We start from the raw sequence: 26,996 nt of genomic DNA, 5'->3' as shown, positions 1-26,996 counted from the left end.
TTTTTTAGTTCATTTTTTGAAGCCATTCGTGAGTGTCTTTCGCTATTCATTATTCGAAGAAAAAAAAGTTTAAAAGTCGTGGCTTTTAAAACAACAAAAATTGAATTTTTTTAGTGGAACATATTTCAAGTGGAAGAAATAAATTATTTTATAAATGTGAGTTTTTTATTTCAATTTCTCAGTCTTTTGGGTTTATTATTATTATCGTTTATGGCGTGATTTAAGCAGTAAAACTACAAATGTATTCAAATTGGTCCTATGACCCTACAAGCATGACAGAAAATATTTATATTAAAAACTATTTATATAAACAATGCTAACATTTAGCTATGGGAATAGAATTTGAAATTAAGGTTGAAAAGAACAAAATTTGAAAATTATATAGCCACAAAACACCATAATTTAATAGAAAAATTATGAATTGCATGGAAATTTTAATAAAAGGAAGAAATCATTTTCGTGCTATGAGAACTTTTTTCAACCACCATAAATTTAATTTTCATACTTTGCAATTTTTTGCCTTTTTCTCTATATAGCCGTATTGCATGAAATGAATTGAGTTTTTGCCTACGTGTGTGTATATGTGTATAAAAAGTTGAGAGTAGAAAGGAGCCAAAAAGGGTGCCAAAAATAGCAATTTGCGAATTTTAAATATCATATTTCAAAATCTCGATGTTTTGTAGTTCAAAAAAGTTGACAGAGATGCATTTTTTATAATTTTCATATTCATGATTGTACATCAGTGTAAAAGCTCAGATACTTATCTCATTTATTTTCTCTTTTTTAATTCAACGTCAACTTCGTGATTTACCGACATGAATGGGAAGCATGTGATGTTTAATGAAGATTTAAGTGATCATCGTGCAATTATGAAAAACTTTTTTTTTGAAAATTTCAAAATTTCTTTTTTTAAATTAATAACAAAAATCACATACACATGTTTGAAATAGTCAATTTTAATTATTTCTGATTAAATTCGTAATATCCTGCTTATACTTTGATGTGATAATTATGGTTCCAATATCTGATAATGATAGGTACTTGAAAGTATTGTGCTATAATTATCAAATGTTTATGTTCATAATACCCAATTGTTGATTAGATGTAATGACGTAGGCATGTGGTAGGAACATCAGATGTAGCACACATGCTTGTTCACATTATCATTATTTATAGTTGTGCTGATTATAGACAATGATGCACTTTATTGCAAAGGCCAAGGTCTCGGGTCATTCAATAATTCCACATCCCACAAAAATGAAAAACATTTTTCACGACTTTCCAATGAGCTTTATATAAAAATAATCATAATCATTCTGGTAAATATTTTAATTCTATTCGACGATAAATTAATTCAATATTTAACTTTTTTTAATTTGCATTTTCAACCATAATAATTTTTCATTAATCCAGCATTTTGAAAATTTTATTCAGTTTTTTGCCATGTCACGAATTTTGAAAACTGAAAAAAGTTCATTTGCATTTGCTACATAAAATAATGCTTAAAATAATTATCACATCATAATGCCCGAACACAAATTATTAAAATAATGGATTTTTTTCCATTCCTCTTTGGTCATTTAATTATTCGATGAATGGCGATGAAAATTAGTGGTAATATTACGTGGCTTTAAAAAATGTTCCAAAAATTAATTTATTTATTGCATGCAATGTCTCCAATTGTGAATTGTGATAAATTGTATCGTTTGTTGGTCAAGGAAATGAAACTTTCTGTTTTAGGGTGAAATTATCATGAAACGTTAACCTCTAAACCTAATTTTTCATTGTATGATAATCCAATCCTTGAACCTCAACATAGTATGTATGTACAACAATTCATGCACATCGTTTATAATGCAGCATTCGTCAAAGGAATAGCTGATAATTGATAATTTATATTGAGCTCAAAATTTGTTGATATTTAAATGATTGAGTGCACACAAATGATGTAGTGCAGCTCAATTCAATTAACATTGAGTACATACAAAATTCAATCTAAATGAACAAAAGGAAATGTAGGAGTAACAACACAATAGCAGCTTATTTCACTGCCATATAATTATCACTGAAAGCTGTTAATTTCGGAATCAAAGTAATTTTCTGAAGAGGGTTGGAGAGTTTTTGTTCCTGATTGAAATTCTAATTGATACCTTCAACAGTTTCAATTATTTGCAGTTTCCACTATACAATATGTATATATTTTGAATTCCATGCATGAATTGCACAGTTGAATAATTATAGATCTATGAAAATCAATTAATTTCTGCAAATCACAGGGTTTTTAATACTGAACAGAAAAAACAATGTTATTTTCATTCAAAAACGACACAATTTTATTTATTTTGACACGTAGACTTCATTTCTTCTTAGGCAATTTATAAAAGCACATATATTTGTTTTCCACCTTTCACATGCCTTCCACTTCATCACACAAAAAATTCAAACTCAATTCAATTCGTTTCATTCATTGGTAATAAAAATTTGCAATTTTATTGAGTAGATATAAGAGTTCCTTTATACATACATAAAGAGTATATCATTTGAAATATCTATGAGGTTACATCGAGAGAAGGAAAGAAGGTGGAAATGCCGAACTTCCTCGTTTCCGCACAGAATTTTTATGATTATTATTTTTATGCCGATTGGATGTATATTTTTGAGATATCAAATGATGTCTTTTTGGGTTTCAAATTCAAAAGGGAAATGAGAGTAAAAGGGTTGAAATGTGACCATAGATGCTTCTTTTGATATGTTTTTCAAGTGACCTAAAAGACTTCCTGAGCATTAGATTAAGCTTATATTATTCGATTTTATGCCTATAAGTCATTATTAATGATTCAATTTTTCGAATTTTCAAAGTCGTACTTACCCATATCAAAAATCATTATTCTTCTAAAACTCATGCATTTCAAGTGACGCAAATTGATGTAATTTTGAGTTCATAGACCTTCCTCACAGTGAGACATCGAAACACCATTTACCTTAGAATTCCATCAAATTTGTCTCTTCGTTTTATTTTTTATCGTATTACTTTTTCATATATTTTTTGCGACCGTAAGCAATATTGAAATGTTGTCAGAGAAACTTTTACTTTGTCGCATTTATTTTTATGCGTTTCTATGCCATACAGACACGACATGACTAAATCGTCATCATTTTATGTGTTATTTCTTTTTAAAGTAAGAGGAATGGTATTTTTTGGTAATGTTAATGTAAAATATAAATGTTGAAATTATGTAAATGCAAATTTGAGCATTTTTTTCTTCCTTTTAGATACTTTCAAGTGTCGTAGCTGATTACTCACTCTCCTATGACATCGCATAACATTCTTATCACCATCTTCATCATCATCTTTTTCATTTTTATTGCTTGTGTTGGGAAATGAAAATTCTCTTTTATAAATTGGCATTTTCATCTCTTCCTCTTGTACCCTCACAATGTAACTCCTATGAGATGGATGGAGTAGACCTATTGCCATTTCGTGGATATAATAAGAAAACGAGAACCTGTCTAGTATTGAGTCAAAACGATACTACTTCCTCCTATGTAGAATATGTATAATTACGTAATTGAAATGGAAATTGCTAGACATTAATTTGTCGGAATTGTGCCTTTTATGAGAATTTCTTATTATTTTTTATTGCTGCCATTTAATTTACCTCAATGAGATAAAAGGAATTTAAAACAAGGCAAAAAGTTTCATTCTAATAATTTTCCAGTAAAAACAAATAAGGCAGAAGCATTTTTGGCCTTATCAAATTTAGAGATATTAAGATCAAAGGAAGTATCAACTTATATTGGTAATATTGGCTGATCTACGTGGCGTCTATATTAAAATGAAAATTCTTGTGATTATTTGCATTAAATGTTTAGTCCTTAAATGTAATTATCCCCAACAATAGTCAAATCAAAAAAAGGGAATAATTTAAATAATGACAAAGGGATATAAAACTAAATGCCGTACTAAATTAGAGATCTCTGTATTTAATTGTATAGATAGATTAAAGTTTAATTACTAATTTATATCATCCTCATTGTGTTTGATAGAAAATTAAATTACCCCCTATCGCTAAAATATTTTAAACAATGAAATTTTCGAGATGGAAAATTTTCCTATTTAGTTGTCACAACAGAAAAAAAATCAATGATAATCCGAAGAAAAAAATACATTCACTTGCCCTTGAGCTTAAATTTTGCTAAACAATAACGACAGAAAAAATCTTTCTTTATAAACAAGAAAAGATAAAGGAAGAATAATGAGTACCATAGAAGTCAGAAAGGAAGGAAGTTAGGCAATAGACTATGAGAGATGAGGAAAAATGAAAATTAAAATTGTAGATGATAATTGTGACTGTGTAATTTACTTGACTTTTAATTATCATAAAGATTAGACGACGAACTAATGTTGCTTGCTTGCCTGAGAATTTTCATCCCCGTTATGTCTATTCTCCATGTACAATGTAAGAGTCATTTGCATTATAAAAATTTTATACTTCCATTCTTATCTAATAATAGAAATGTGAATAACAACAGTGTTTATTCAACCATAAAATTATGCCATAAACGTAAATTTACATCGTTGTTTCGTGGTTGCTGTTTTCTGTGTTAACTTAGTTCTTGAATGAAAAGTTTTCATTCAATATGAAATTTCTGACATAGAAATACTAGGAGCAAAACTATGTTAAGCATGATAAGTTGTATACAACATTTCATTAAAGAGCTGAACTGTTATCGTCGGAAATTGTAAAATATAAACTGGCATTTTGAAATTTTACCATAATATCCGTACAGACAGGCTATGAAAAAGTTTTAATTGATTTTTTGTGCTAAATAGTTTTATGAAATCAGCATTCTTACAATAGACGTAATATCCTTACAGGTGCGTCTATGTAGTTGAACTAATGAAAAAACAGAAAAAGATAGAAAGCTTAGAAGTTAATCCTTAAATTCCCCTTTTACTTTTCAATGAAAAGAAAAGTTTCTGCTCTAAAAATGCTTCTGCTGTTTGGATAAAAGTAAATGGGATATAAGTTTTTACATAAATAGAGTTACTAACCCAAATGACGTTATTTAAATTAGATATTAGATAAAGCAGGAAGTTATTTTTGGACTGAAAGAAAATTGATTAAAAAGTTTTGTAGGAAGGATGCATTTTGGTATTTCTTTTAAATTAAAATTCTAAAATTAGTTAAATTCTAAAGTGTTGACATTTATTCATCCCATCCAATATGAGCATCTAGCTTAATGTTTGCTTCCTTAAGCCATTCATAAAGAGGTTCAAAATATTCTAGCAATGCACTCGCATCAAGTTTACGATCACCAGTCATCACTTCTAATGCATCATTCCATGGCACAGATGAACCCAACTCAAGCATTTTTCTAGAATAAAACCCATTATAGACTTTGATATTAGCAATCAAAATTGAATTTGTTACTTCATTGCTTCTCCTGCTTCTTTACTCTGATAAATATCGCAATTGGCAAGAGTTTTCTCGGGATTGTTCATTTCATATTCCCCAGCTTTGATGCAGGCAGCTTTGTGAAATTGAAATTGAAGGATGAATGCAACAAAGTATCTCAAATACTCAACATCCGCACTGAAATTGAAAGAATGTTATTTTGTATAAAAAATGTAATGGAATAATGCAACCTTGCATGATATTTAGCAGTGATATCGAAATCCTTATTAGTCCTTTGAACTGGAGGAGCAACACCACCATGTTTTTTGCGCATATCCCAGAATAGTGTATTTGCATTTTCGGCATTAACAGTTCCACGAAAAACTTCATATCGGTATTTATCAAAAACGTATGAAAATGGTAAAAATGGCAATTTTTCGATTCCAACTTTGAGAAGTTGATTAATTTGACTTTTATGATCATTATTAACTTTATCAAGTAATCCAATACGATGCAAATGTTTCGGTGTAGCCACTGATAAAGCAATTGTATCACCAACAGCCTCATGAAAACCTGGATTAGCTCCATTACGAAATGAAGGTGGAAGATGATTGTATAGGAGATAATATTCGACATGTCCCATCTGAATAAATTTAAGAAATTTTTATAGAAATATTTAATAAATTTTGATAAAATTTTACCTCATGATGAACAGTTTTGTAACTTTCAAGTGTAATTCTTGTGCATTGTTTAATACGAACATCATTATTAATGGAAAAGTCCCAAGCACTAGCATGACAGACCATTTCACGACCATCATTAGGTTTTTCAATTATACTTTTTTCCCAAAATGATGGAGGCATCGGTGATAAGTTGAGCGATGTAAAGAATTGCTCGGAATCCTTAAACATTTTCAAAGGTGTGTAGTTTTTCTCAACAAATACTGAATCAATATCTGGTTCTTCAGTTTTGTATGGAAGAACTAGTTTACCAATATTCCATTGTTGTGCCCACACATTTCCTAACAAATGCATAGGAATGGCTTTTGTTTTATCAACTACATCAGGTCCGTAGAATTCAGCAAGCTTATGACGGACGTAGCTGTAGAATGAAGAAACAAAACAATGCTTTAAATCGTGATGTTAATAAGATTAAATGGATTACCCATGAAGCTGCAAATAGAGTGGCTTTATTTGTTCTATAATGTCGTCAATTTGTTTCTCAAATGTTGGATCTTCATATTCATCAAGCCATGAATCAGCTCCATTATTGAACCCTATTCAAAAAATTTTATTAACTTGCATATCAGAAATTTAAAAGCATAAGACTTACCATTCAGTTTTGCAGCTTTGTTTCTCAATTCAACATACTTGAAGAAATCAGTTTTACTTGGAATTCCAGCACCATCATACCATTTTATCCAATAATATTTTAATTCCTCTGGATTACGGCTTTTTGCAAAAGCTTCTGTAATTTCTGGTTCTAAACTAACAAGTTTTGAGCTATCCTTAAAATCTGGGACTTTTACTTTGGCAAAGGTTGACTCCATTCGTGATACACAATCCTGGATTTCATTAAAGTCAGTTTCACTGAGTTTTGCATCACCAATATTTGTTAAAAATTTGATTAATCGCTTTAAGGTTTCATTCTGGAAATTTTTATAGTCAAAAACTGATAATTCTTTTGCAACATTTTTCGTGTATGATGCATATTCTGCTTGAACTTTTGCATTAATTCGTTCATTCTCATCCGTTAAATTTGAAGCGTGATTCCACGAAGCTGTATTTGTTTTGAACATCCTTAACTTCATTTCTTCAGACACTTCATTTACAATTAATTGTGCCTGTAGTTCATCGTCACTAACTGATGCTAAACTTTTTTGTGTATAAAATATTATAAATATTAATAAAATTTTTGATTTCATTTTTCTGTCACTACACTTAAATGATTTTGACGCGACTAATCAGCAGCAAAATTTTTTGACGCTATTTATTCAGTTTTTAATCTTGTAAAACTGTATTTTGAAAGACAAGGTGCTAATTATAAATTGTCACTTTGACGACCATAAGAAATTTTTATTTTAAGCAAGTCATTTGTCATCAATTTACATAAAATACTAGGAAAAACTAATTAAGGAATCAAAATAAAGTTTTACTGAATTAAAGGTACTGTTTTCAAATGAATTTATTCAAAATGCTCAAAAATTGAAATTGGAGTTTGGATATTTTGGCTAAACAGGTTAGATAATGATATGAATTTCCCATAAACTCAAATGTAAGATTACAACAACGAAGATTCAGAGCAGGTCATCGTTTATGTATCATTTTTCTACAAAACTTGTTCAAATAAGTAAATTTCAACTCTGTTAACATTCACTCATTTGAATAAATAAACACATTCATTTTTTACAAATGCTAACATCATTTTGGGGTTAAAGAACTTATTAATTTTTTTTTTCGTAGATTATTTTAGAGTTGCTTATTGAAATTTTGTATTTACTGCCGAACTTATTAATAAAATGCGCTTGTAAAATTTCCTGATTACTGATAAACACCATGCAAAATTCGCATTTAAATGCTTTAATTAGTATGCTAACCGAATCACTAATGAACAAATTTCATCAACAAATTGTGACATATGTGTGGATTTCTAGATTATTAGTCATGCTTTGAATTTTTGGAAATAATATTATCAAGGTGTACTTTGGTTTAAAGCGTACAAGTACAGAGATTGTTTGTTTATTTATTAGATCAAAATGTTCAGCCTACAAAGCCTTGCTTCATTGTTGTTGTTGAAAATAAAAGAACTATCACTGACAACCCACTGAGTTTTCCGTACTATAAACTTTAAGAGCGTCTTTCAAAACATAAACAGAGTGTAAAGCATCACAATGTTTTCATGAACTTTACTTATTGCTATTCTACGCATTGTTGTGCTTAAATGTTTAATAAATAAATTTTCAACAATCATCTCATAACCACCTACACCCAATCCACATCGTTCATCTCTATCGCAATCTTTAACGGTTAAAATAATAATTTATATATAACACAATTTTTTGTAGCTGCCTTTTTTTCTTTCCCCATGTATGTTGTGCATGTAAAAAATGAAAGTTTTTTCATCCTGTGTGCTGTTTTTTTTCTATAGCAAGAAAAACTTCAACAATAAATCTGTCAAAGGTACCATTATTTTTTTGATATATTATACACATCCATGAGTTTCCAATAAAATATATATGTGCACGGGTTTTTCCACTGCTTCTTCCTTTTCACTCATTCACTTTTCATACATTTATTTACGAGTTATTTTCTATATTTTTACTTCACATACACAAAGTGATGATAAAAGATGAAATAAAAATCATAGATGAAGAAAGAAAAAAACACTCAAGGAGATGATGACTTGAAAAGAAAGGATGAAAAGTAATTTTGGGTACCGCACCTAATGTTACATTAACATATTAAAAGCAATCAATTGATCAAAAAAGAGAATCCAGAAGATATTGATGTAGAATATTTTTCGATGACAAAAATTATTGACTCAATAAAACCCTTTTATTGAAGTCTATAAATTATGATTGTAAGTTGAAGAGAATTGTTGATTCACAAAGCGCATTTTTATCAAAAAATTATGATATTTCGAGAATCCGTTGTCACTTTACAAAAATATCTAGACATGGGCGTAGTCAGAATTGCCCTTCCTGGGTACATACCTGCATCTAGGGTGAGGAGGGTGGGGGGTCTATTTTGCGTTAAGCAATGAGTAAACCCAAGGACATAAGAATGCTACTAAATTCATTTGTAGAAAAATAAAGCTTCAACAATATTAAAGTGAGTAGGAAGTGGGCAATAAATGACCATGCAAGTAGGAAGGGGGTGAAAATATTTTAGCAATATTTTTTGAACTACAATTTATTACTGTATACCTATATACAAAAGATATTCGTAAAAAAATTATGAAAAATGAAAGGGGACGGGAATGTCGAAAGCGATAAAAATAAAACAACCAACAAAAAATTGTCGAATTACTGTGAATATGAAAAAAAATAAATGAATAAATAAAAAAAATTGGGGTTAAAAAAACTTAGCCACTTCCAGTTAAACAACAAAAAAAAACCATATCTAGATGTGATGTTGTGATAACTGATACCTCGTTTCGCAATTTTAATTTTGTAATTTTATTCTTTTTTTGATTGTACCAATTTATGCTGTGTAAAAATAAATTGTGAACATCAGTTTGTTGCAAAACCTGTAATGCAGTTATTCGACACTCAAAACTCATTTTTCATTAAAAAAATAAAACCAAATAAAATACGGGATGAAATATTCACACAAAAAATATTATTAAGGGTTATGAAAATTTTCATGGTGCCAAACGTAGTAACCACAAGCGAAAATATGCTAAACTGAAAGTTCATTTTTATGTACCAAATTTTTTATTATTTTCTTTGTGAGATATTAAAATAGTATAAATTGTGGTTGATTCAGGATGAGATTAATTTTTATAATTGGTTGTCAAAGTTATGTATCTGTAAAGCATGAATTTGTGGTGATAATAAACTGGGAAGGTAATTATTACAACTTTATGGTTTTTATTTCTGAATTTTTGAATTAAAATTTCTATTTTTTTATCAGCATTGAGTATAAGAATGTATGACAGACACAGTGCTAAAAAGGAAAATTTGATGAGAAAAGAATAACAATCAAGAAAGAATTTGAGCATAGAAAGAAATGGCATTGAATGATTTATTGTTAAACTTTTTTTCTACGGAATGAGTTGAAGGTTCTTTTGCTTGCTTTTTTCAATTGGATCTCTAACAAAACGGGTTTATTGAAAAATAATGAAAAAAAAAACCAAAATTTATTCATTTTCGAATCTACAAAAGGGGCGCCCTTTTGTTTGAGGCCCTATCATTTTCAATTTTTCATTTTCCATTTTTTCATTCATCTTTTCGTCTACTGCCGCCATCCGCCCATTCATCCATGTAAGAATGTAGGGTAAAAAAATCTTTCATGCGAAAATTCTCAACCATAATGGAAACAGTACCAGTTAACAATAACTAAATTCCAATGAAGCATTTCTGCTTTCATATTGCCGCCTCTACATTAGACAGCAATAAAATGGGAAATTTCGAAAAAAAGAAGATAAAAATTGTTATCAAAAGAGAATAAATTCTATGGATCATTACTCATCATAACATTGCGATGTGATGAACAATAAGAAGTATGTTTAGGGTAAATCAATTTTTAGTATTTCAGACTCCAAACTTAAAGCTCCAAATTTGTTTTTAGTTCAAGCAGTAAACTAGTAACATCATTATTTACCAACCTAATTGATGAAAATTCTTGAAACTGAAACCTGGCATGGTATTTCTATTTTATATGGCACGAAAAATCCATTTTTCACCATAAACGTATAATTATATGATGTATAGCATATTATTGACGTATTATGTGTGCGTATGTGCGTTTCTCTTGTTATTTTTCCATTATGAACACAAAGCAATATAAAAAGCCACGAGGAAACATAAGAAGCACAACGAAAGAAAATCTATTTTTAATGAGTTATTTGCGAGAATAAAAAATATAGCATGAGTATATGTTTATGCTATTGTGGCGTAGCAAAATAAATATATATTTGATATATGATAATGTGATCGAGACATTAAAAGCAAATAACAGCGTGAATATTGTGAAAGAATATGGTTTAGAACTAAAATTCACGGAAATAGAAAAATAAATAACAAGTCAGCAAAGAAAATTAAACTCGTTAGTGGGAAAATTAACGACGAGTTAGTGTTGGATTGGGAAAATTTTTGAAGTAATTATTTGTGAGACTTGTTACCATTTATTAACCTGTTGTAGTTATTTGAAAATTGAATAAATTGGAAAATGCTGTATCATCACCTTAAAATAATATCCCTCATGCATAAAATTCATAACATAAATAACAAATATAAACAATTTACTGCCTCATATTATTTATCTAGCTATAAATAATTTGCTCCTTAATCTGGTTTCTGTGGCTTTCGTAATCAAATCATGGCACTACAAATATTATACTGAAAAAAATTTGTTTTAAGGATTTAAGAAATTTCGGATTTTCTCTTAAACGTTCTTAAATGAAACTGAAAGAAAAAGAAATGAGAAAAAATGTTTGAGAATAAATAGCTTACTTAAGCTCTTTTTTCCTTCTGATGAATTATTTCCATTCTTCCCAAACACAAAAGCATGCAAAATACTTACAACAAACAATATTAAGAATGAATCTCTTTCTTGAATATTATCCTATCTCAAATGTAATGATGCGTATGCTTTAATTTTTAAATACATGCATAGCTTTTTGTATAATATTTATTGATAGCTTAATGAAAATTTCGCAGAACAGATGTCAAAAAATGTCACTCCTTTATGAGATTAGTGGGAACTATAAACAAACCTTAATAATCAGGGAATAAAATCCAGTATCCAGTAAAGTGTTCGTAGAAAACCGATAATGTTATTCATCTATTCATGACTCTAACAAACATCAATAAATTTCCGCATAATCTCACATTTACACTTTTCCTTATTTTCTTCTTATTCCGAAAATCAAATCATGTCAAATCATTTCTGATTTGAATGCTTTTTGCCTTCTTTTGAATTTCTCCTTTTGTTACTCAAATAATAAAAAGGATTGATGGAGAAATCGAATGTTCTTTCAGAATATGAATGCAGAATCAATAACATTTACTCTGATTCCTTGATCTGAAATGAATTTTCTCGTTATATCCAGTGGTGCGGTTTGTAATTATATTTAATAAAAATATTAGAACTTAAAAAATGTTATGAGTAGGAAGCATGATGTTAAAGTAAGGCATACATAGAGAGAAAATAATAAAATAAAATTTATGAAGGTAAGCGAGATCAAAATAAATCATCTGTTCTGTTTTTTTGCCTCCTTACTGTCATATTTTCTTCTTCTTCTTCTTCTTTTGCCTTCATTTCTATATCTTCATAAGCCTCATCTGAATCCTTTTGCTGATATATATGCTCATGTACAGGGCATGGCAACAACAACAAAAATTTTTTAGCCTTTAGAAGTTTCATATCTCAACTCTCGTGTCTACCTTTCTAGATCTTCTTCACTCTCTTGCTCCAAAATAAGTAAATGTAAATGTAGATAGATAAGCATTTATTCGTGTCTGGATGAATTTTCATTAGAAGCAAATCATTTCCATTTCGATGAATATATAATTCGAGAAAATGTATATGTATCCGTACATGTGATACGGAAAATTATATCAATACACATTTATCTACATTATGCTTATTTAATTTTATTTCATTTCTACCTTTAAATAAGATATAAGTGAATGATATGAATGAGCAATGAATTGTGATATGCTTGAGGGTAAATTGGAATGATTATGGTTTTGGTGGTTCTAAAACTTTGATATTTGCAAGAAATAAATTATTTTGGTTAATAATTGTTTAGAGTTAAAGATTTGTAATAATTAAACTAATTTAACGGATAATTATTTTCATAATTTTTATGTGGTATACTTACCAAGTTCTTCATAATCTTCTCTAACCATTGGAGTAGGAAAATTTTCAGAAATCTGAAACTCTAGGCAACTCAAGGATCGCAAATTCTATTATTAAAACTTCGACGAATGATGATATTTTCATGTTTCTAATCTGATTATAAATTTTGTTATCCTTTAATTGCTCTTGGGAGTTTTCTTCTTTAATTCTAGCGAAAAAGTAATTAAGACTTTTTCTCAGAAAAAATCATAAATGTCTTCTATTTATTTAAATTTTGATAAGCATTTTCTCCTTTTTTTAGACGTTTGAGGCGAAATAAAAACTTTCAATTTTTGAAATTAATCAAAATTTTAAAAGTATATCAAAGAAGAAAATCCTTGACAACGAATAATGGCCGCGCAACTTCCATCATTTGATGAATTATTAACTAAAGCTGTGGAAACCTTCCAAGAAACATTCCAAAAGAAGCCAGAAATCGCAGCATGTGCTCCAGGTCTTTAGTTTGATATTTAAATTATTATGACGAAAAGAGATTAAAATATTTTATCATCTACGCAGGACGAGTTAATTTGATAGGAGAGCATATCGATTATTGCGATGGCTTTGTACTGCCAATGGTAATTATGGCTTAATTATTTAATTTTTGATTTATGTGAGAGAGATAATAAATGCGTCTAGTTCTATAAAATGTTTCACTCGCAAACTTTCAACAAACTTGTTAATCTTTTAAGTCTTCAATAATTAAATTAATTGATTTTTCTTACATTCACAGGCACTTCCCATGGTAACATTGATTGTAGGACGTAGAAATGGCACACCCGATGAGGTTAACATTCATACATTATGTGATGGAGCTGATAAACCAGACAAAATTCAATTTAATACTGACTATCTCTGTTCTGGAATGCCAAAGTGAGTTTATAAGAATTAAAAGCAAGATTTTTCAGTTTTTGAGATTGGAGAAAAAAAATTTCAATTTAAAAACTTAAATTTTCTGCAAATTCTTTTATCTTTTAATGCATGAAAGCTCCTTAAAAGATTTTATCCTCTGCTCCTTCTTAGCTTCTCCGCTTCCTGCTGTGCAGATTCTTCTATAGTTTTTCTGAGTCCTTTTCAGTTTTTGTGTATACGAATTCGTACATATTGTAGAAAAGGGAGAAGGAAAATACAACTGAAAAATCTTATTTTACTTTTAAGAATTCAAACTCTTCGTTTGTTTTCTCATACACCCAGAGTAATTTTTGTACCACCTAACATTTGAAAATAAAAACTTTTGTTAATTTTATTTCAATTCTTTCAGTGTTTGTAAAATCTACACATGCACAGTTGTATTGTATTAAACAAAATTCAAACATTCTTGAGACAATTCCAATTCCAATTGTTATTTTTAAAACCAAAAAAAATCTATCCGAAACTGAACTCAATTCAAATTTTTTCATGACCTCTCCTCTTCTTTACTCGTCTTCTCTTATGCCCACAGCACTACTAAATTCATAGTGTAACAGAATATTGTGGATTAAAATGCAAAATTATTTTAAGAGCTTTAATATGAAATTAGTAATTTAAAAGGGGTTGAAAAAACTTTTTATTGAAAAATATTTTATACAAAAGATCCACGCACATTGTATGTCGACTTTAAAATCCTGTAAATTCTAAAGTCATCGACAGGAGAAAATTCATGAAAGGGAAAATATAAAAGATTTCAATTTGAAAACTTTTCTTGAAACAAGTAAATTGACCTTGGAATTTTATAAAGTGACTTTCCTGAGGTTATACTTTCTGGAAAAGTCAAGAGTCAGATATTTTATTTTACTCTCTTGAAACTAATGAAGACACAGCAAAAGTTTTAATTCGCCATTTGGGATGGAGTAAAACCAAAAGGTTAAAGTCAAAGATTTAATCGAGAGTCTTTGGTTTATATCCATGGGTGGTTTACCTTTCATATATTTATAGTTCTGTTTTGTGATTCTCCTTTCTAGAGAATAAAACAATGTCTTACATTACCTTATTTAGAAGTTTTAAGACAGATAATGGACAACACTCCCAAAAGCAACTTTTGTTTTTAGTTGACCATTTTTACTGTCTTTTTAGATTGGTGAAATTGATTTGCTTTTTAAAGGATTATCGTTTGTTGTCTTAAAGCTATAATATGCTTCAACATCATCCAAGCGGTTCTATTTGGGAAGAAATCAGTCTTTATCACATGCAAAAGGATTCAACAGAGTATGAATTCTCACGATAAAGTCTTTTAACCTCATAGAGAGAAAGCAATTTAAAATCTTTTTTCAATAAAAGTGAAACTTCCCATGCTTGCAAAAAAAATTGACATAAATTATTCAGAATATTTAATTTTTTTCATTTTCATGGTTTATTATCGCTTTAACCATTCATAATATTTGCTAAAGGAAAGCAAAAATTTATTCATTCAATATTTCTTTCATGAACGTGGTAAAAGAGCGTGATGAAATTTTATTACTGAATGAAAAAGTTAGTAATAATGGACTACTGTGCTACTGTGATTACAATGTATAATATTAAATCATATGAACTGATGAAGAATGCACAAAAAGACAAAATTAAGTGGAAACAAAGAATAGAGTTAAAAAACAAGCAACGCCTGTACACAAAGCAAAGTATTGCTTTACAGCAGTGGTGGGCAACCTTTAGTTTTTCACGGCACACCTTGGTGATAAGCCTCGACTGAAACCGCACACCACAAAAATGGTTCATCATTTCCAAAGCATTTTGACGACACACTACAATTCCACAGTGCATAGGTTGTCCGCCACTGCTTTACAGGATCAAAAAGAAAATCTATAAAAGCGTATCATGGCGATGGCGGTGATAATAAAAATATTCCCAAAGTGTCATGGAAATAATACACAGAGACTGTTGCTATTATTGTCTTTCATAAGATTACACGAGAAAATTACAAAAATGTTTTTTGTCGTGGTATATACATAACACTTTGAAACAATCAAAACATTTTCACCTTCAATATTGTCATGTGTATTTGTTTAGAGGAACTGAAGCAAATAATAAGAGAAAATGTTTTTTTTTTCTGTTAATGTATAGGGAATTTTTTGTTACACACATTTTTATTTGTTTCTATTGTATAAGATTAGAAATGAAATTTGCTTAAAGCCATGAAAAACATTAAGTATCTATAGAGTGAAATTCTTACCTGAATTAGGTGTGCTGTGCTGATTATTTGAGATTATTTTTAAATGATTTGAAAATTTTCACTCTCGATTCGCATTACAGAATTTTTGCGGGAAAAACATGATTCGGAACTTAATCATAAAGTATTATTTACGCGACATAAATTTCTCCTGGGGTCTTATCCTTAAGCTCAAAATTCGAACAAGAAATGGAAATAACAAACTCCAATCAAAATTAATCTCTAAATCTCTTTCCGTCTCCTCATTCACACATCGTTGAAGTTTATCACTGAACTTCATTTACAGTAAATCTCATCAATTTCCTCTGCCATCATCATCAACTTCATCATGAATTCAATTTACTATATACGCCTCAAAGAGATAAAAATTATTCTTGAAACTGAACTCAATTTCTTATTCATAACAACGACAGTAAATCTTCCTTTTGTACACGGTTCAATGATTGGTAAAATCCCTGTAGAAGAACATAACGAAGTCGTTGTCGATGGGAGAAAAAAACCTATCGAAAACTGTTTAAGAAGGGATGAAGTCTACTTTTTTTAGGGAGAAGTTTCTTGGAGTCTGAAATTTATTCAGAAAGTAAAGTTGAAAAATTGACAACTGAAAAACAACAGAACCAAAATACAAATATATAAGCCTTCCCGCAAGATATGATTATGATTCAATTGATATTCATAATGGTAGTTGATTGAGTCCCATTGAAATTTTTCTTCATTTGAATATTTTTTTTATATATATGAGCAATCAGTAGCCCCGAAGCTAAGGTGGCAACGAGTGTAGAAAAAAAGTTGAAATCGATTTTGTATTTTGAGAAATGCGAGAAGGAAAAAGGCGGATGAGATTAAATATTGACACGCATTTTACGCTTTGCTTCATGACTACTGCTGAGGAAGTCGAAAATGAGAGATGAATTTTTGTTTCAAACATTTTTTTTGTTCCATCATATCGTTATTGATTTACGTGCTTGAATGAGATTTTGAAATAATATTTTACTCCCGTTCAATTCTTTTTTTTTTTTGAATCCCATAATGGATTGCAAGTATAACAACTGTAGAGCGAACAAGTTTACTACTCGATTTTAATTAATAAAAGGATTTCATTGAAAACAAATAACAACTTGACTGCTAGCAGCTAAACATGAATAGAGATAGGCACCAAAGAAGTAGCTACTGTACCCAGCTGAAGAGTTCAATTGAAAAATTAAATCCACTCTATGTGCTTATAGAGTTCGAATATATTGTATAAAGCATACATGTCTCAATTGATACGTAGATAGTTAGATAAAGTTCATTATAATTTATTTTCATTCTTGCATCATTACTTCAAAATAATTAATCACAATATGTGAGCTCTTGTGAACGCCATGTGTATAAACAATTAAGTACATTGGTTGATAGGATATTGAAACTATTGAAGAATCATTCATGTGAATAGAGAGCTTACGCTTCATCATCAATTTTCAAATAGGAGAAAATTTTAATCCTGTAAAAATTTCAAATGAACCTTTTCAAGTGTAGATGCTTACATACGTTTCTTTATTAAGGCTTATTCATTAATTTAGGGAGTCGAGCATTTTGCTGTGGGATATTTAAAACATGAAAAATAATAGATTAAAATTCAAAAGATTTGAATTTAAACTTTAAAATTTTCAATTTTTTACCTATTAAACTGAAATTTAATCCTCATAATTAAAGGCTTCTTAGTACATTACAATATTATCTTTATCAATTTCAATCTAAATGATCAGCATATTCAATTTAATTAAAACACATCATAAAGTGGAGTAACCTGGCAAGTTATAAAATGTGTACTTTATTTATAGTATGTAGATTGAAATTTAAGCCTTATTTGAAAACCAACATATTTCTAAATGAAATTCCAAATGTTCAGCTCTCAGGTAGTAACTAACCGTAAATAAATTGCTTGCAGTGATTCATCAATATACGAAGCTACGCTTTTATCAGAATAAAAATATATGTAGCATAGATTGATAGAGGAAACAACTTAATTGACTTCAATGTATCATATCAAATACACGCACTGAAGATAATCTCTTGCAATCTCTAATAATTTTGTTGTTTTAAATCATTTTATTCAAAATTTAAAGCATGAAAGAATAATAGATTAATAATTATAAGCAATTCATAATTAATTCCATTGCAGATGGGCTAACTATGTAAAAGGTGTAATTTACAATTATGGTTTTCCTGTACCTGGATTCGATGCGATTATTGTAACAAATGTTCCTCTTGGCGGTGGCCTTTCTTCGTCAGCTGCATTGGAGGTTGCTACATTGAAATTTCTTGAACTCGTAACAGGAAAAAAGCACGAGAAGTGAGTTGTATGATTTTTTAATGAGGTTAAAAAAATGTTTTTGATTTTTTATAATTAAGGGATTTTGGTATACTTTAATGGATTTAAAATATAGACTTTTTCTAAAATGATTTTGATCTTCTTAGAGCTTAAAACTTTATCTTTGAACTAATATTCTTAAATTTCATTTATAGAGATAGTGATAAAGCTTTAATTTGCCAGAAAGCAGAACAGTAAGTACCAAATACAACTGATATATTCCCAACAACAAAATCAAAATTCTTATCAGATATAATTTTAATATAAACATTGTTTTATTTATAACAGCACCTTCGCAGAATGCCCATGCGGTATTATGGATCAATTTATTTCAGTTATGGGGAAGGAAAATAATGCTCTCCTAATTGATTGTCAGTAAGTTTATTAAAAAGCAATCAATAGTGATATTGCTGACTAAAGGAAATTCTTTCATTCTTTAGCTTTCTTAACTGACAGGATAATAGACATGTATGTGTATTTTGACGAAATTTTCAGAAAATATTGTATGTCATGCAGTTTAGTTTGGTGACTTCTAATAATTTAGTTTATTATTCCTTCTGTCTCATTTCCCACCATGCTTCATGGGGTTTTATTTTAGTTCTCTAATGTTTGAACATTCCCATAGAATTAGATAATTGTATAACTATGTGTTAAAACAAATAAAATTAAAAAAACTTTCAATCACCGAATCTAATCTACATGACATCAATTAGTTAGTGACTTGATTTAAACATATCTGAACTACCTGTTTATTTATGTATTAGAAATAGGAAATGACTTGATGATTTTGCAAAGTTGACACAAAAATCCTTAGTCATGCGAAAAATAGAAGGTATACAAGATATACATACATGAGACACTCAATCAATCAAAAAGATTAAATTAATTGATTTCTAATTTACTGTCTATCTTTCTCTCTGTATCTCTATTTCATTTTATATTCGTATATATATAGATCATTAACAGCTGAACATATTCCGTTTAATGCAAGCGATTTGGTTGTGCTGATATGTAATTCAAATGTTAAACATAACTTATCCGCAAGCGAATATCCAACAAGGCGTAAGCAATGTAGTGATGCGTTAAAATTGATGGGACTGAGCAGTTATCGTGAGGCTAATTCATCGCACTTGAAAGGTGAGTATGTGACATATGCGAGAATCATCGAATTGTGAGATAGAGAAGGAGGATAAAAATAAATTGATTTGCAAATTTGATTTGACATGAAAGAGTGAATATTTGTTTATACTACATCACATGATGATGACGATGGATGACTGACATTGATGATGGTGTTATGTTAAAGGCAAAAATTTGACATGGAATTATTCGATAGAGTGCATAATCTATTTGTGAAAATTCAACCACATCCTGTAATCAATTCTCATTCAATTCAACATATGCCATGGTGTTATGTCAAATGGAAATATTGTAGTTGTTGATTAACATAGTAAATTTCCAGGATATTTCATTTGCAACATAATCCGAGCTACACTAATAACGATGATGCTGATGCCGACATCATATAAATCAAACTGTTTGCCACATTTTCTTCCGATCAAAGAAGACAAAACGTAATTGAATTTCCACATGTGATTTTTTGCCTTTAATCTTCTTACCGTCATCATCATCATCACGATTGTTATTGTCACATTTACAGTCTTCTTATGCTCTGAAAAAAGCTTCTTACTCTTATCATAATGAAGCAAAGCAGGATTTATGGAAAATATACTCATTAATTCCGATTTTTAAAAAAGTTTTAAGTACAAAAAAATTTTTATTGCTTTTATGACATAAAAAAAGACATACATGTATGATCCAATTACAAGGCAGCATTTTTTTATTTAATTATCCTACATGAGCATAATTCTAAAATATGTAAGTCATATGAAATTTCAAAAAACAAGCAATAATCTTCAAAGACAAAAATATCAAATTTTATGTATCAATTTTTAATGAGCAAAATACAGTCTGTTTATCTTTCTTGTGCTAAATTTTAAGATAGAAACAAAAAGAGAAATTTCTAAAAGATTTCTTTTCCTTACTAGTTTGCACTAAATCCTTTTTTTATTTGTGTCAAATGCACAAAATTTTTCTTTTTTGTATGTGCTGTAGTCTTAATCTTCTTTTATTTTTCCATCCTTTTCCGCTTCTTTTTCTATTAGATGTCAAAGCGTCATTTTTCCTTTAGAAAATTTTCATCAGATTTTCCATTGTAAAATTTAAAATTATTTTAATCAACACTTTTATGTCAGTTGAAGTGTAAGTTAAAATCTTAAATTTCACTATAAAAAGGAAAATTTCTCGACTTTTATGTATGAATCTTTTTCTATTTTTTCATCACCCCGTCTTTTTTTGTACAAACCATTTTCACATTTGAGAAAGCAATTTTTGTCCATTTAACAGATGACAGAAAAAGGAAAAGAAAGTATAAAGGAAAGAGAGATTTAACTCATGTGGGAACAGATAGAAGAAAATCTCATTTAATTTCACATAAAATTGCTGCTATATGTTGGATGTGCTACATTTCATCTTATCATATTAAATTTAAGTAAGAATAAAAAAGGAAATGACGACGTATCGATATTTTTTCTAGATCTGTGAAAACTTTGTGAGATGATGGATTTTAATTTTGTTAAATCAGCAGAAAAACACTTTTTGTACTTTTTAATTTGATGAATTCTTAATAGACAGATCTGTAGTTCTTTGAGAAAGATATCCTTCAGATTGTTAGAGAATTGATTACAAATGATACTAAAATTTGAAATTAAACATAAACTTGATTTTAGTTGTCAAATTTGTTATAAATTTTAAACGCCAGACTTGCTACAGACATGAAATGAAGGATTCAAGAAGCATAAAATATTTGGATGTTTTATTTTTGAAGATGAATAGAACAAAAATATCAATTTCACTCTTAAGTCAATTGAATGATGAAAGAAACTCTTCTTCCTTCACATAAAAGTTTCCATAATCTTGTGCCGCAATTTTATTTGTTCTATCGAGATTTACTTTTCTTATTTTTTTATTTCTCCTCATTCCAAGAAAGGAAGAAAAGTTTGCCTCGCTCTTCTGCATCTTTAAATAGAATTGAAAAAAGAAATAAGAAGGAAGAAATTCTACTTGAAGAAGAAAATGATGAATAAAAAATGAGATTTAGAAAACAAACAGAAAAAAAGATCTACAAAATTATCTCATTTGATATGTATGATATGAAAGCATATGCGTGGTGTAAGACTTTCCTTTGATTAAGGAAAAAAGCATTAAACATTGAAAATGCAAACAAATGTGGATATATATGAAGGCAAAGTTTTAATGAACAATTTTAATTGCTTCCAAAAATGTGATGGAATTAAAAATCAAAAATGCTTTTTTTAGCTGAATATGCTATTTTTGAATAATGAATTAATCATAAAGAATTTGATAATCAATTTATAATCATCCCAATTGTGAAAATTTATACTAATCTAATGAATTATTTACATTTCATAGCATTAGAAAAAGCAACTGCAGATACCATTTTAATTAAACGAGCAAGGCACGTAATCAGCGAAATTGAGAGAACTCAAAAAGCTGCTGATGCATTGCGAAATTGCGATTTTGAAGGAGTAAGTTTTTTTGAAATCATTAAACTAATTTATAGAATATTGATTCAATTGCCAATTTAGCTCATCCATATAAATTTATTTATCAAAAATTCACATCAATAAATTTTTATTCTCAAATTTTTTTATTATTTTTTAGGTCGGAAAGCTCATGGTTGAATCGCATAAATCATTATCAAGTGATTTTGAAGTGTCATGCGATGAATTGGATAAATTGGTGGATTTGGCAATGAAGTGTAAGGGTGTATTGGGTGAGTAGAAGCAAATTTTCATATTTTTTTTATTTCAACTTCTAATAACGATTTATGACTTTTTCTCGTTCCTTTTTTTGTGTTTCAATTATTTAAACAAAAAAATGAAACTGCGCATATACACACATACCCCTAATACTATGGATGAATTGAACAAAAAAATATAGGATCACGAATGACAGGCGGTGGATTTGGTAAGTCTATATTCAACGAGTGTCGTTCACGGTATTTAAGCTTTTATAGTATATAGGAGTTTTTATTAAATTTTCATATATTTCTAATTCTAATAGTTTTGCTTTTGATCCTGTCAAAAGATTTTTAGCTAATACTAATAGAACTGGATGAAGAACTAGCATTAAATACCACTGATAAAATCCATTTATGTACAAATCCATGCAAACAAAATGTTTACTTAAGCTTAATTTCTATTTTTCTACATTCCGTAACAATACAGGTGGCTGCACAGTAAGCTTAGTGAAATCCAATGAAATTGATAACGTAATTAAACAGATTGATGCTGGCTATCATGAAGCAACATTTTATGTGTGCAAAGCGTCCGACGGAGCACGTGATATTGATTTAGGTGAAAATTAAAATTGATGGTCAGTTGATTAAAAGGGACAAACACGCAAAATAACCAACCAAAGCCGTAATGAGTAACAATTTATCTCCGTTTTCGGAACTACTTTATATGGAAATTGAATTTTTTGCGTTGCTTTAATATTTAAATAAACGTAATACATTCCATTTGTTTAGGCATTCATTTGAATATTTCATGTTTCTAGGTCATTTAAAATGAAAATTTTATCGTCAATGATTTATTATGGAAATTTTTGTAAATTTATATAAAAATCAAGAGAACTTTTAATAAAAATCATGTTCTACATAAATGTCTCAAGAATTATTAAGAAATTTCAGCATTCAATCATCTTCAGTTCTTGACTCATAAATACCCCAATGAAAAATAGCGACCACAGCAATTAATAACATTCTTTTTATTCACACATCAAGGCGTTCATTCAAAATCAATTTATTTTCGTTCTTCAACCATTAGACATAAACCCAAACATAGACACCAGCAGTTTCATACACGCACATGAAACGAAAACAATGAAAAGTTGCAAAAACAGAAAAGAATAATTATTTAAGTTCATGAAGATTTTTTGATTGATGATTTATGGTCCTTACTGACACTTCTTTTGGTATTCAATGGTTTTTCCTTTCCATCCATCTATTGGTGTTGCTCGTTTCATAATATGATTATAACATTCGCATGGTATTGGCATTGATGAGATTAATGTTTATTGATGTGGAACAACAATCTCCATTTTATACTGTACTTGATGTGTTTTTAAATATTGAAGGCTTTTAAGGAGGATATTATGATGAAATTAATATGAATCAACTTTTTATGACATTTTATACTCATTTTGATTAATCATTTGTTATTATATTCGCATTGTTTAAAATATGAATGATTCATTTTTGAAAAATCCACCTTTATTAAGTTGAAAAATTCGAGAATTCAGAAAATTAACAATTATCATTGTAATATTTTGAACTTTGATTTATATGCATGAACAAGCAAAAACCCTTTTTAAACCTAAAAACACAAGTTTACAATTAGCTGACTTTGCTCATTTGATGTAACAGAATCCTTCATTATTTATTTATTTTTCCGTCTCATTTAGCAATTTTGGAATATTTTCATCGAGCATATGAAAGGTAACAGAAAGAACAAACATGGAAAAACAGAAATAAATCTCTTAATGAGCTTATGGTATTAATTTTACATATTTCATTCTCGTAATTTGGTAAAATGAGGAAGAAATTTTTTGGTGGTTTCCTCGTCGTAAAAAGTCAAATTTTTACGTGAATGGTCTCTAATTTAGATTTTATTTTAAATAAAACTATGTATTAAAAAGTTTTAGGTCGACATAAAGCTGACCACAATCATCAAAATTTCAACAAGGAAATCTTCAAAAGACTGCAAATTTACGCATTGATAATAAAAATAAAATGAGGAGCAAATTCAGCATTTTTGGTTAAAAATAAAAAGTAAATTGGATTTTTTTTCTGCTAACTCTAAGGCTTCTTTTTTGGAGACGATTCGTGTCTTATTTGAACAAGGTTCTCTGAGATATCGTCCAACACACAAAAATTGAGGTTACAATTTCATTTGCATTCGATATCATTTGATTATTCAAAACAAAAAAGAGTCAAATGCTTGCATATATTTTATTAGGGATAAGATTTTACGATTTCATCCTACAATTTCAATCACAAAATTTAAAATTAAAGCTGAAAGAATTTAAAAAATATTCATTTTGTTTTGTGAAATTTCCATCCTATTTATGGAATAAATTTCAATATTTTATGTTTTATTTTCCACAGGCTATTAATTTGAGTTCCCGCATTATTAATGGCATGTATTGAGTTTGAGAGAAAATTTGCTTCTCATCAATGAAAAAGCAGAAGTAAAGAAAAAAATTGCGTTTTCATTTTCAACATTTACAGCAACAAATTCCTTTCATCATGAAATTTTAATATAGCAAATTTATAATGCCAATGACTTTTTATTCGTTTTATTGCTTATCAAAAATTATGACTTACATTATGTTATATTTACAAACTCTTATAATGTTTCATATATGCATGTACTCATTTTTATGATTTTTATTTCATACCCTTAACTCATATACTCCCTTCCAACATGCTCCTTTAAATTCAATCTTTAATATAGCATTTCTTGTATTACAACAACAGCAACAGAAAAACTTGTAAGCAGCAGGTTCCTTATAGCAAGATGACAGTATGCTTCTGTTTAAAATATAGAGTGTGCATATAATAATGTTAAGGTAGAATGTACAAAATAAATTTTAAAGTAAATAAAATAAGCAAAAAGGTGTTAAAGAGTAAATTTAACAATATGTGTGATAAAATACAACCAAGTAAAAGTATTAATCAGAAGAATCAAGTATCAACTGAAAGTTTTTGAAAACATTTTGAGAGAAATTCTTTTTATAGATTGAAGAAAATTTGCTAAACACTTAAAAGACAATATGACAATATGAGACTAAAATTCAGAGCAAATGTAAAAGCAACTAAGTTTGAGTTATTATTTAAAAAGCAATGTTGAAATGAGAATAAAGTTGCATAAGCTGCTTAAAATAATAATTTGTAATATAGTTTAGATAATTTGTCTTTCTGTCTTTCTGAATTTCTACTAATTTAATCTCAAAACTAAGGAAATTTTGTCACATCTGGATCACCATAGTAGCTCAAGAAATCAGCAATTTAAAATCTTTCCACCATGCTTGATGGGATTTTATTCTAGTAACAATATGTTGCTACAATGTTTATAAATGATATTAACTTTTAAAAAAATATGGGAACGTGCTTAAAATGACAGTGAACACAAAAAGAAGCGACAATCTGAAAATTTTGCATAGTGAGTCATAATGAGATTTAGTATTTTTCACAAAAAATAATATGGCTGTAACATACAGCAACAAAATTTATTCATACTGACAAGTAGACTGTTATCTACGTATCTCATTCGTTCTTTAATTATCAAAATTATTTGTAAATCCATTAGTGACGAAAGTTCATTATTGAATATTTGAGTGTACATAAGTTTCCATTGATTTTCTTACCAAATATTGAACTTTGGACAATAGTCACATTCAAGTTCATTTGTGACTTAATTTTTCAGAATTTAGTCTTATACTTCACTTTGTAAAAAATGGACGAATTTAACCTTCAAAAAAAATTATTAAAATATTCTGGATTTATTCGTAATTGTTCAAAACGAACAAAATTGATTTTGGATGTTACATTGTGCTGCAGTTATATCGGTACCATATATTTTTGGGTTTCCTCAGCTATTTTTGTCTATAGAACGGATGATATCCTAAGCATATCAGAAACTTTGGCACCAACATTTACTGGAATCTTCACACTTGTAAAATATATAATGTTTCAGTTCAAGTATAATGATTTTTATGATGCTATGGATGCAATTGAAAGTTTGAATATGAAATGTAAGCTTTCATTAATCTGTTGCAAAACAATTTTAAGTATTAATTTATATTTCTAGGGATTATGCACAAAAACTACAACAAAACATTGCAAAATGCAAACAAAGCTTGCAAAAGATTCACATATTTTATGGGTTATGGATGTTTATTTTCAGGCATAGTCATGACAGCAAAACCTTTTATGAGCGATTTAATATTTTCCTATATAAATAATGAAACACCTCATGTTCATGAAATTCCATACAACGGTGAATTCTTTTTTGATGTACATCATTTTCCAGGATATCAAATGATTTACTTAGCGCAAATTTTTATAACTTACGGCTTAATTATGTTTTCAGTAAGCAAGATTTTAATCATTAATAAATGCCTAATTGTAATTTCTTTTTCCAAAGGTCACAATGGCTTCCATTTTCAGCTGTTATTGTCTCAATATTACTGCACATTTTGAAATCATGCAGAAAATTATTAATGATGCTGAAACTAAAGATTTCTTGATCTATCATCAAACAGTCCTTGACATATCTAAGAAATTGATTCGTTTATACAAGCCAATAATATTTACTGAATTTGTTATTATGACTATTGTGCTCTGTTTCACTGGTCTACAAATTTTAATGATGAACGATATTGCGAAAATA

The 26,996-nt window shown here is 28.8% G+C and overlaps 2 protein-coding genes across 2 annotated transcripts; one reads left to right on the top strand and one right to left on the bottom strand.

Moving 5' to 3' along the window:
* On the top strand, positions 1-23,216 carry LOC139093158 (galactokinase-like). Its single transcript, XM_070643765.1, has 12 exons — positions 1-156; positions 13,227-13,418; positions 13,484-13,542; positions 13,698-13,837; positions 18,271-18,441; positions 18,615-18,653; positions 18,748-18,834; positions 19,415-19,596; positions 21,952-22,067; positions 22,204-22,315; positions 22,483-22,509; positions 22,770-23,216. The coding sequence occupies exons 2-12, from the start codon at positions 13,316-13,318 to the stop codon at positions 22,907-22,909; spliced, it is 1,176 nt and encodes a 391-aa protein (XP_070499866.1). The 5' UTR covers positions 1-156; positions 13,227-13,315; the 3' UTR covers positions 22,910-23,216.
* LOC139093157 (angiotensin-converting enzyme-like) lies at positions 5,185-7,369 on the bottom strand. The gene is made up of 6 exons (XM_070643764.1): positions 6,732-7,369; positions 6,564-6,675; positions 6,101-6,500; positions 5,651-6,042; positions 5,436-5,597; positions 5,185-5,379 (listed from the first exon to the last, which is right to left on the bottom strand). The coding sequence occupies exons 1-6, from the start codon at positions 7,321-7,323 to the stop codon at positions 5,211-5,213; spliced, it is 1,827 nt and encodes a 608-aa protein (XP_070499865.1). The 5' UTR covers positions 7,324-7,369; the 3' UTR covers positions 5,185-5,210.
* Positions 23,217-26,996: the final 3,780 nt, after the last annotated feature.

Source organism: Chironomus tepperi, unplaced genomic scaffold (genome assembly GCF_022539635.2).
Source record: "Chironomus tepperi strain 1889 unplaced genomic scaffold, CSIRO-AGI_Ctep_v1 contig_335, whole genome shotgun sequence".
NCBI classification, from domain to species: Eukaryota; Metazoa; Arthropoda; class Insecta; order Diptera; family Chironomidae; genus Chironomus; species Chironomus tepperi.
The sequence above is the reverse complement of the archived record's forward strand: the minus strand, read 5'-3'. Positions and strand labels throughout refer to the sequence as shown.

Bases quoted from the DNA above. Each gene is read 5' to 3' on its own strand.
- LOC139093158 (XM_070643765.1), top strand. From the start codon at position 13,316: ATGGCCGCGCAACTTCCATCATTTGATGAATTATTAACTAAAGCTGTG. The intron at 19,597-21,951 runs GTGAGTATGTGA...TACATTTCATAG, and splicing joins TAATTCATCGCACTTGAAAG to CATTAGAAAAAGCAACTGCA. The intron at 22,510-22,769 runs GTAAGTCTATAT...GTAACAATACAG, and splicing joins AATGACAGGCGGTGGATTTG to GTGGCTGCACAGTAAGCTTA.
- LOC139093157 (XM_070643764.1), bottom strand. From the start codon at position 7,323: ATGAAATCAAAAATTTTATTAATATTTATAATATTTTATACACAAAAA. The intron at 6,676-6,731 runs GTAAGTCTTATG...TTTTTTGAATAG, and splicing joins CAAAGCTGCAAAACTGAATG to GGTTCAATAATGGAGCTGAT. The intron at 6,043-6,100 runs GTAAAATTTTAT...AAATTTATTCAG, and splicing joins ACAAAACTGTTCATCATGAG to ATGGGACATGTCGAATATTA.